The following is a 12017-nucleotide window of genomic DNA, read 5'->3' on the forward strand; positions in this document are numbered from 1 at the left end:
CATACCTGAATTTCTTTTTGCCCCCCATACCCTACCCAATCCCCGAATTTTTTCAATTCATAGATTCCCCATATCCATATCCGCCGAGAATATATGGAATCCTCATATCCATATCCAATTCCCGAATCTGCCCCATTAGTTAAAAAAATTTTAATTACTTAAAAATTATTAACAAATACATTTTACTTTAAAGTCACAGAGAGATTATAGATGAAGGTGGAGGCAGCATAAAAGTACGTAGGGTTAGGGTATAGTGACTCTGACATTAACTAGTTATTAGTAAGAAAAACTATTATTATTATTTATTTTTTATTTTTATAATTCGGGGCAGGTTCGAGGATGGGGACTACAATACCATCCTCGCTCCATACCTGATGAGGTATTTAAAAAAAAAAAAAAAAAAAAACCCAAATCCATTTTGATACCCAAATTTTTCCCCCATACCCACCCTATTCGGTTCGAGTATCCGCAATTATCCAAATCCACAGTTTTTTTTTGTCATCCCTAACAAAAATTAGAAGGGCTCATAATATTAATTTGTCACCGCCATGGAAAGTCTTAGTACCAGCCCATTCGTTGTAGTGATCAACATTCCTAATGGTGGTCCATCTAGCGGAGTCTTTAACCTCGTACACGATTGCATGGGTCACGTGCAGTATCGGAGTCATCATCACCGCCACAGTGAAGACTCTCACCAAAAAAGCCATTGCTAGCTATAAACTCTGAGATGGAGAGTACGTAGTGGATTGGATTTACTGTTAATTTTGGTAATTGAGTTGTGAGATGCTTAGAGGGAAATCCCCACTGGCATATTTATATATAAATCTTTTGTACTGATTGGGTTGGTAGGTTAATTAGCTACGTTGCAATCTTACAGTTATACAGAATAATTTTTCGAGGTTATAAGTTGGAACTTGTAAACCCAAAAGAATGAGAATCAATTTATTTATGAAACTCTCGACTCTTACTTGCCCCTTGGGACGTTGTCCTAGCATGTTGCTTAATTTAAGTAAGAAAATGAGGCTTATTAACGATTGTGACACGCTGAAGTTGGGGCTATATACTGGAAAATGTAAACACTTGGAGAAAAAATTTACTAGGATTCCCTTGAAGGATATGGACGGGTATTATATATTTGAGAAAATTACAAATTTGGTCAACTTATTTTATACTTAATTCAATTTTGGTCCACGATCTTTTTTAAGTTCAATTTTGGTCTACTTATTTTATACCTAATTCAATTTTAGTCCACGATCTTTTTTAAATTATGATTTTAAATCTTTTTGGTTGTGTTTTCTTCAATTATAATTGAAGTATAAGTTATATTTCATCATTTTTTAGTCATAGGAACCAATTTGGAGTATTAGAATTAAAGAAAATTAAAGTTTGGTGAAGTGAAAAATCTAAAATTTTTCTAAGAAAAATTGGTAGTTTCGGGTACCTTTTATTGGGGTCAATTATCTTAAGTTTTAGAACTCCGATTTAAATGATCTTTATATGGTTGTAAAGAAAAGATGCATACCTTTAAAACAAGTATATGTTTGCTGAATTTGGCTGAGATTTGATAGGGTAAAGGGTGAGACAAATTTGAGAAAACAAATATGGACCTTCATTGAATAAATGGAACAATTAATGGACCAAAACAAAACTAGGTATAAAATAAATAAACCAAATCTGTAATTTTCTCTTATATATTTATATGCAGTAAACAATAATTTCTTATTAGTTTTTTTTTTTTTCCTTAAAGGGGGGGTTGCGTTTATCATTGTGAGAAAGGTCTTTATTTGGGAAGTAAGAATTTGTTTATAAGTTCTCTTGGCTTTTCAATAATTTTTTGAATATTGATTACAGAAAATAGCTTTTAATTCTCTGTTCAGGTAAATTAAAGTTATAATAATCCATGGCCTTATGTTAATACAATTTGTACACAGCTTTGATTAGTTGGGAAAAGGGATTTACTCTTTTGATCCAAGGGGGTTTTGTACAATACAATGACCTTTCGGTCTAAGAAAAAGAAAATGTCTTCCAATCTCTCTCTTTGTCACGCTCTGAATTTGGTAGGGTAGAGTGTGATTAATACAAAAATAAAATGAAACAAAAACCTGATGAACTTTATGAAAGCTTGGCAATCTTCCATTGAATTTTTCTTTATGTAGATCATGACATGCATTGATAAGAGTAACAAGAGGATGAGCATGAGCAAACTGTATAAAAGGAAAAAATATTGGGTGTAACCGATACATCGTTACATGATATAACCAATCAAATGTATAAGGATATTATTAGACGGTGTATTTATATTAGTATGGTATAATATTAATAACATTCACTCATATTATGACACGTTGGATTGATTACATCATATGACGGTATATCGATTACACAAAATAATTTATCGTAGAAAAGACCATTCCCAACATCTTTGTGAAGGACTTGCCTTAATTTGTCAAAGGGATTTCACTCTTAGCTCATTTTCCTATACTTATCTACATATGTGTTATATAATTATGACAAAGGGTATCTATTTTAGTGGGTGGGTTCGTCTCTTAATAACTATATTATAGAATTGAAAGAAGCATATTGCATTGCTTCGTATAAATATGTTCTGAGAGCATGTGCAATGGTGATTAATTGGCATCTATTGACAATTTGAAACAAAAATAGTTTGCAATGGAGTGTCAATTGGCAATAGATGAATTGAAATGACAATTGATAGGTCAAAAATTTGACTTGCCAATTGCCAATTGATTTAGAATTGCACCAAAAAAGTGGAGGGACCCACCATTTTAAAAAGTAAAAGGAAGAGAGAGATTGTGTCATGTGGCTTGGTGTTTTACTGTATTGGGCTTATTTTAAAGATCTTATTGAGATCATTTCAATGATATAATTTTTAAAATAAATAAATTTATAAATTTTAATTCGTAAAAGAATATACGAAAAATATTAAAAAATATATAGTTATTGACTTGAACCATTGCAACAAAACAAACTTGTGTCAATTCAATAATTGAAAAATGAGGTCAATATGCTTATATTGAATTGCCTTTTGTACTATGGCTATGCAATATGTTCAATGCCCAAGTTAAATCTACCACTCTCAACTGCTGAGTTCACCACTCTATTTCAAAAATTTCAATTTTACCCTTCGGTAGACAACCACTGAATGGTCATTCTACAGTTATCTGTCAAATTTTGGTGGACTATTCGGTAGTTATCTGCTGAACATTGGTGAAGGTTTTGGTAGATAAGTACAAAAGGTCATTCTACAGGTATCTACCAAACTTTTGTGGATTATTCAGTAGTTATCTGGCGAACATTGGTGGAGGTTTCGGTAGATAACTACCAAATGAGTATTGGTGATTTCATCTTCATTTTGCAAGAGAGGGTAAAATAGAAAAAAAGTTGGAGAAAATATGTTAGTATGGTGAACTCAGCAGGTGAGGGTGGTGGATTTAGCCTGGGCCTATGTTCAATTTGGCGGAACCCATTCAATGAAGTTCCCAAAACAGAGTCATAATAAATGCAAAAAAGAGGGATCTTTCACCCAATAGCGAAGGGTTTGAACCAAGATTTCTAGATGAATAAGGTAGGGTATTAGTACAGCTGATACATAATTTAAATGTGGGAATGTCCTCTAAAAAAGGAAATATTGAATGAATTGATCTTAAATCATAAGATGTTACAATTTATGTCCCCTCTAAGGAGGATACTAATTATAAGGAAAACAGAATTTCCACAATGACTGCAAATCCCTCCGTTAGCATTTGACAATACAAATTTTTGTTGTACTCCTTTTTTTTTTTTTTTTTTGTTAGAATCAACAGAAATAATCAAATGATTTTGTTGATACATTCTACTAATTAAATGTTTTATAATTAGTAAACTAGATTTATTGTCATAACCTACATTATCCAACAAAATCATCTATTTAAACCATGATCATGAGCAAGTGCATAAATATACTCCCGAAAAATAAGTGGGTATAGGAAGCCATGTTGCTGAAATCTATTTAGTTTTAAATAGGCTTATTCACGCCAATGCTCCTTGAAAGTAACTTTGATTTTCAATTTGCCCCTTGAAACTTCATTCATCCCACTTTATCCCCCGAACTTTACAAAATATCATATTTCGTCAAGTCCGTTACAAGCTTCGTCAAATAAGCTGACGTGGCAGTTTATTGCCCCTTCCACATAAGCACCACATAGGCTTTTTTGACGGACTCATAGACAGACTTAACGGAATATGGTATTTTGTAAAGTTTGAGGGGCAAAGTGGGAGGAATGAAGTTTCAGGGGGCAAATTGAAAATCGAAGTTACTTTCAGGAGACATTGACTCGAATAAGCCTTTTAAATATCCTTGAAATTCTTCCATTTTAAATTAGATTTGAACCAGAAAAGAAAAAAGAAATAGGTGGTTTATTGGGTTATCAAATAATACATAGTATGATACAGTCAAAATAAGGTATTATAGTAAGAAAAGAATAGATACATCGAAAACAAGTAAGACTCATCAACGGACTCTCTAGCCTTTCTTTTTCCATATAATTTATTTTTGTTCATTTTAGGTTTAGGGTAACGAGATGAAATTGGACAGGTAAGGAAATTTCTTGTTGAGTCACGTACTTACTTAAAAACGAATAAACCTCAGTTCCAAGAAATCTTATCTTCTATCAAGACAAAAACATTGTTGAGAAAAAGATGGCTTTATTAATTTATAATTAGATAATAATTCTAATTTAAATTATTTATTAATGAAATATAAAATTATCAAATTACATATTATATATTTACCATTCCTGAATGAACAACTATGCGCATAAGATATATCTATGTACATATATTATAATAAGTATACTAGTCAACAAATTGGAATTCATTTATCGAAAAGTTAAGGATTAGTAATCTTTTTTAGAAATCGAATGAATTTGATCTTGTACATACGCGAAGAAGGTAATCAAAAAAGAAGTTTTTTATAATTTTTTGTTCGCCAGAACTAAAAGTTAAAATGTTGGTAGATAGGGATCCCATAAAAACTTCTTTCGAGGAATGGGCCAGACCGGGTCATTTCTCAAAACATAACTAGGTTGAAGCGTAATGATCATACGTTTGTAATGCACTGTATGTCCCATAATAGGTCCCATTCTTCTACCCTTTTCCGGGAGTCGATGACTATTCATAGTTATTACCTTGACACCAAAGAAGAGTTTGACCCAATGCTTTATTTCTGTCCTAGTTGATCTTGATTCGACATTAGAAGTATATTGATTTTTCCCCAATAACCGAATACTTTTGTCTATAAATACTGCATATTTGATTTCATCCATAAATCTATTTTCTCCCCTACGAGTTCTAGTCTCAATAAAAATGCTAGTTATTACTGTTCATATGTTAAAATTTTAATATAATTTAATATATAAATTATAACATTATAATGAATTATGGTATAGTTATAAATTTAGTATTATAATAAATTAAATATGTTTTATTTTCTATTTATAAAATATAGCATAAAATTATATAATTATTGTTTTGTGGGTTTGGCACACCCACCATTCGGTGGCCAAATCATGGAGGAAAGGGCAGGTTTAGATCAGTATGACCAATTGTAAGGACTTCATGAGTTCCGTGGAGCCTAAGCAAAAAGTAAGCAGTATGTAGTCATCACCAAATATAACATTATCTGAGAAATTCATTTTGGAACCTTTAATTAATTACAGGAATGTATAATAATTGAAAGAAAAAAAATTACAACTATAAGAAAATTTAATGGAAAATAACAGAAATCGCAAGGATTAATAGTTTTATCTAACCTAAAATGTAATACCAGTCATCAAAAGTTATATATTTATTCAGTCATTTCAGGCGCCAGTTTTCAATCATTAGACGCAGGCAACAGAGAGAAAAAAAAGGGACGGGGGACTTTAGGTTGGACAAACACTCTCCAATAAAAAAAGCAAAGAAGCTTGAAGTAGAGGTGTCCTCAAAAGATGAAAAAACAAAAAAAAAAGGCGTAAAAAACACACAAAAAAACAAAAAAAAAGGCATGTTGTACTCTATTCTATTTCCCTCCTTTGATTAATGTGAGGGCCTCAGACTCGGTGGGAAGTGCGGGGATTGCGCCTTTCTTGGTAGTTGTAATTGCTCCACATGCATTTGCAAATTTTAGTACCCCCCTCAACCTTTGCTCATCCTGACATCAATAAAGTAAGTAATTAATTTTAGGGTCAATAATTGATGAGGCCAAATAGAAAAAGATCATCCACTTCTCAGGGTCCACATAGATTTGCATTCCAAGATTCATCATTGTTCATCATTGAAACTATAAGTTACATCTGGTAATTACGTCAAAATAATAGTTACATGATTTTTATTATATAATGAGTAATGACATATTAAAATATTACTTATGAGAAATTAATACAAACTAAAAACCAATGAGTATAAAATAAATAAATGAATGATTCCATTTCCATATATGATATGATGTACTACTACTACTACTTACTTCAAGAACGGATTGGTCATCAACAATCTTTGCAAGGAGGGCACCCACAAATGAATCACCAGCACCGGTTGTATCCACCGCTTCCACTGGGAATGCTTCCACAGCTCCTCGGAAATTCTATGTTTTTACAAAAACAAAATTAAGCAAACAATTAAGTGAGTGACTGAGTGACTGAGTATTAGAAATAAAATGAATCAAATGACACCAACCTACATGCATGTTTTCCAAATTGAGTTATCTGCTGGTTCTATTTGGTCACATGTCCCCCCCTCCATTGGTAGGTACACTCTCAATTAAAACAAAAGCAATAACACTCAACCACTCACCACATGAAACAAATACTAAATACGGTAAATACCAACACTTGGAACTCAGTGAATATTAATGTCACTGAAATCCATTAATTAAAAATTCACTATCCTCCAAAATTTGTCAACAAACGCAATAAAACTCAATAAATTTTCCACTTTCATTGGCCTTATTGAAAAGTTTCTGCTCATACTATTATTATAGAGTTGGTCCACTCTAATGAATTGGTCAGACCCCAATACCTCTTTTTCTGTTCTTTCCAATATATAAAAATAAATAAAAAATAAGAAGTTATAATTATGAGTCCTTTAGTGCCCCAATCAAACAATACAAAGATATGTAGATCACCATTTGGTCTACAGTCGTCACCTAATCTCCCAGAAGAAGGGTTCAAATCTCATAATCGAAAGTTGTTGATTGATAAAAAAAATAATACAAAGAATAGATCCTACTAAGCTAACTTGCTGTGTCCACACTCCACAAAGCCAAAAGAAAAATCATGACATGAGCTACCTAGCTACCTACCCCCCAATGCAACCAACAAATTAAAGTGACAATTAATTAATTGATGGGAAAAGTTTTAAAAGAAGACTTAAACTTTAACCATGTGTCAATTCATGATATGAATTATATGGATTGTACAAATTTGCCCCCTCAACTTTCCTTTGGATGCCAATATGCACTTCCGTCAAGTCGGTTGCAAATTCCGTCCAAAAGTTATCACAAAGATATCAGTATATCACGTGTGTAGCACGTGATCACTTTCTCAGAGGTAAATTCGTCATTCCACTTGTAATACAAGTTCATAGAAGTTAAACCACTTCACAAACATGGCCTTTTTTTTGATGAAAAATATAACTGGACTAACGAAAGCAGCAAATTGGCTTCAAAACTAAAGTTAAGGAAGCACATTGATACAACCCATAATATGCATCCTTAATTGACACAGAGGTAAAAGTTCAAGTCATTTTTGAAACATTTTTCTCTTAATTGATTAATTACAGAGCTAGCAATTCAATTTGAAAGATGAAGAGTTACTAGTACTACTGACCTTGGTGTAGTATCTGCAACCATGCTCCCCAAGAGTGACGAGGAGGAGCTTCAGGTTGTCCTTCCAGAGAGACAAGGCATTGGCATCATCAAGCTTGGGGTTCCCTGTGAGGAACTCCAGCTCCACATCACTCACCTTGATGATGTCAGCCTTCTCCCATATGCTCAATATCTGCTCACGCGCCTCCTCTGGGGAGGGCCACAGCGGTATCCGCAGGTTCGGGTCGTATGACAGCAACGCCCCTGCGTCTTTCGCCACCTCCATCGCCTTTAGATGTGCCGATCTGCATGGCTCCACGATCAAGCTTATCGATCCATAGTGGAACACTTTGGCCTATTATCACAAAATCGAAATATTCATCTTCGTTAACAAAAATAATATTAAACACCTCAGCCTCCACTTATAATAATATTTCTTTTCACTTTGTTAGAAGAATTGATAAAAGAATGAAAAAATTGAAGGAATAGGTGACACCATTTCTGACCAAAGAAAAAGTGAGCACGTTTTATTTTATTTATCCAATTTGTAATAGATGGGCATGTATGATCAATGATGAGTGTTGGTCCACGGCTCGTGCTTGCTGAGCTGGAATGGTGTAGGCTTTAGCTAAGTGACCAATTAAATTTACATCAACTTGCATAATACTGTATGTCCCATAACTAAAATGAGAATAGAAACACAAGGTTGTTTTGTTTTTTTCCAATTCTCATGGGTCCCACGACATGTAAAAAATTAGAAAAAGAAAACTGAGAAATCAATTGGATTCTAAAATATTTTCCGAATGGACAAAAAAAAAAAAAATCAAAGGGAATATATATTGTCATCATTTTCCATGCGGGTTGGGATAGTTTTAACTTTTAAGTCATACTAATTATTAAATGGAGCATGTATCATGGCTCATAAAAGAATTGCTTTTTTAAGTCATATGACGATATCCGAGGTCTACTTAAAATAACCCAAATACCGCGCCAACCAAAATTTAAAAAATTAAATCATTTGGACTTTATTTAACCGACCACTTCGTAGAATATTTCTTTAATAAAAGTGGATATGACCTGTGTAGATTTTATATGAATATATCACACTTTTATTAAAAGAGATGATCCACGAAGTGGTCAATTACCATGTCTCAATAACTCAATTTAAAAACTATTTTAACGAGACCCTTACAAGTTAAAATGTCATCTTAAAATTAAATTGGTCGAGTATATATACTCGACGAGGGTAATTAGGTAAAAAAAACAAGCATAGTTAAAATTATTAATTTTTTAAATCAGGAGCCAAAGCTGAAGGCAGTTAGGCACCTCATGAATCATGACAGGTCATTTTATAAAATGGTTTTTTTTTTTAGAAAAAAAAAAAAAAGAATTCTGCCATAATAAGGGGCGTGTTCGTGTGACTTGTGAGCGTGCGGAGACGTTAGTCAAAGTAAAACCCTGACCCCCCACCAAAAGACAAACAACTATATCTAACCCTATTCTAGACGCAGTGCAGCAGATCACTCACTCGCTTACCAAAGCGTCTGAAAAAGAAAACAAGTAACTCTTAAAGCCAAACTCCCACCACCAAACATATCTTTTTTTTTTTCTTGTTTTTTTTTTTTTTTTTTCTAGAATTATTTATCCAAACTAGAGGAAATATCAGGAAAAGGAATTTCAAATTTTCTCGAAAAAATCTTAGAACGGATGTTTTGGAATTTGGACGAACATTAGAACTGTTGTAAGTGGGACCTACCCCACCCTATCGGAGAATTAAGGGCCGTGAGTGAGTTACAGTGTGTATATACTATTAGATCTAGTATTGGGATCCACACCTTTTGCGCTGACGTGTCGGTAACGTCAGAAACAACTGTTCCGTCACCGGCATGTTAGCCTATCACACCCACGGACACTGCTCCATCCAAAATACACGCAAGCAAAAGAGTCAAAGAGAGAAAGCGTACCGATTTGATCAGCTCGAAGTTGAGCTCCTCGGGCCGGAGCAACATGTCGGCGCTGGGGTTGCGGTAGAACATGAACTCACGCTCTCCGTCGGCGCGTAGAGTCACGAAGGCAAGCGCGGTGCGAGCGCCTTGGTCGAAGAGGATGCCTTGGCCTGCGACGCCGTTTTGCTTCAAGATGCCGGCGAGCTGGTGGCCGAAGTCGTCGTCGCCGAGTTTGCCTACGAAGGCTGACTTGCCGCCGAGGCGGGCCACCGCGATCGCCACGTTGGCGGGGGCCCCACCGGGGGCTTTGAGGAACCCCGGGGCCTCCGCCAGCGACACGCCCGATACGGTCGGCACGAAGTCGATCAGCATCTCCCCGAAGCTCACGATCAGGCCCTGACCGGTCGCAGACACGCCATTGGTCGCTGTAGCCATGCCTTCACAGAGAGAGAGAGAGGGTTTGGTGGGTGTGCAAGGAAATAATAAGAGAGAGAGAGAGAGAGAGAGGAGGTTGGATCGGAAGGTACGTTGTATTTATAGAGTGGGATTACAAATCCGAGTGGGAGAGGGGAGAGAGAGAGGACAAACTGAGAAAGGATTATGCATAATTAAATTAAAGTTAATGGATTTTTTTACTAATTGATTAGGATTATGTAAATTTTAAGTGGATATTAATTTGCTACCTACCTTTTTAATCCTTATCCGGGGCCCACTTGGAGGATAATGTCTCTCATTTGCGGAGCCCAGTTGGCATACCTACCAATCAACCATTAATTTGATTAATTAATTAATTTTTCAATGATTTTAATGCTGAATAAAAGTCTATTTTCCCTCTAAAAAAAATGTTAAATTTGAATTGGGGACTTATTCTTGAGTATGTATTGTATGTCCATTTAAAGAATAAATTTTGAATAATGAGCATTTATTACACTCAAATATAATAAGTTTAACCTGTTATTAATTTTAGCAGTACAAAGTGTGATTTTATTGTTATTAAATTAATTAATTTTTATAATCCGAAATTTTAAATCCTCTAATCATTCAAAAAATTTGCCTAAATCTCTACCAATTTAGAAACTTTCTCAAAATTCCCTATAACTTATAATTCTAAATTACCCTTCTAACGCACTAACTCACGTTGATACGCGATAACATCACTGTAACTGAATTTTGCTGAAACTAAATTTTTGGCTGAAACTCAATATTTCTCTAAAACTAAAATCAAACACTAAAACTGAAAATCAAATATTTACTAAAATTAAAAATAGAATATTCCTTCAAAATGAAATATTCAAATTGTAACTAAATTGAAAAAATAACACCGCAAAAATTAATTACACCATCACACTGCTTAAATATTCTATTACACCTAAAATGAAACAATTTCACATAAACACTAAAAAAATAGTTACAGAGTTACAAAGCTTGGGCATTTTTTCAATTACAACTGAAACTGAACCAAAATCTTCAGAACTTCAAATCTTCAAGTTCTAACTGAAACTTAACAATAAAACAATTTCAATAAAAATGAAATGAAACAAAACACTATAATTATATACAAAACATAGTTATAAGTGAAACTGAATTTTCACGTATTAAAACTAAATTTTCACGAAAAGATTAATGGCTTGCCAGATATTATGTACCATAATAACATGTATTACCTATCTTAATTTTTGTACAGTACACATTACCTTATGGCAGAGTCCAAGTTGGTCATTCCACAAACACCAAACAGTAATTAGAAGTTGACATCCAAATTCAAAACGAAGACAACCAAAATGCAAATTGAAAAATGCTCAGATCATGAAAACGTAAAATTATATTAACAATCAGATCCAAAAGACATAAATTTGAGGAACATGGAGAGCGAAAAAAAAGAAAGAGAAAGAGAGAAGTCATTGACAGGTATAGAGGAATTTAGAGATGGTAGTGGCCTGGCTGCAAAGCTTTTTGTAGAGAGGACAACGCCGGAACACAAAGATCACCAACAAGGATGACGCCGACTTCTCTCATTCGAAACAGCAGGCTTACAGGTTGTCCAAATCTTCTAATGGCACCAGCGGACTTGGGACGACGGGTGGAAGCCATCCTTGGCGGTTTGGAACCTCGTCGCCTCCATAATCAGTGGATTGCCAATGAGGGAGCTCGGGTCTGCCTAGATTTGATCCGACGTCAACATTTGGTTTCATGGCACATGGAGGGCAGGGGGAGGAGAGGTGAGCGTG

The 12017-nt window shown here is 34.3% G+C and overlaps 1 protein-coding gene across 1 annotated transcript; it reads right to left on the reverse strand.

Moving 5' to 3' along the window:
- Nucleotides 1-5653: 5653 nt before the first annotated feature.
- LOC147293164 (pfkB-like carbohydrate kinase family protein) lies at nt 5654-10271 on the reverse strand. The gene is made up of 4 exons (XM_086231488.1): nt 9808-10271; nt 7866-8198; nt 6506-6622; nt 5654-6190 (listed from the first exon to the last, which is right to left on the reverse strand). The coding sequence occupies exons 1-4, from the start codon at nt 10222-10224 to the stop codon at nt 6059-6061; spliced, it is 999 nt and encodes a 332-aa protein (XP_086087614.1). The 5' UTR covers nt 10225-10271; the 3' UTR covers nt 5654-6058.
- Between the last annotated feature and the right edge of the window lie 1746 nt (nt 10272-12017).

The sequence above is a fragment of the Dryas octopetala genome, chromosome 2 (assembly GCF_963921425.1).
Source record: "Dryas octopetala chromosome 2, drDryOcto1.1, whole genome shotgun sequence".
NCBI lineage: Eukaryota > Viridiplantae > Streptophyta > Magnoliopsida > Rosales > Rosaceae > Dryas > Dryas octopetala.

Excerpts from the sequence above, each read along its gene's own strand:
- LOC147293164 (XM_086231488.1), bottom strand. The coding sequence starts at position 10,224 with ATGGCTACAGCGACCAATGGCGTGTCTGCGACCGGTCAGGGCCTGATC. Across the intron at positions 8,199-9,807 it reads ACTTCGAGCTGATCAAATCG|GCCAAAGTGTTCCACTATGG; the intron begins GTACGCTTTCTC and ends TTGTGATAATAG. Across the intron at positions 6,623-7,865 it reads GTTGCAGATACTACACCAAG|AATTTCCGAGGAGCTGTGGA; the intron begins GTCAGTAGTACT and ends GTAAAAACATAG.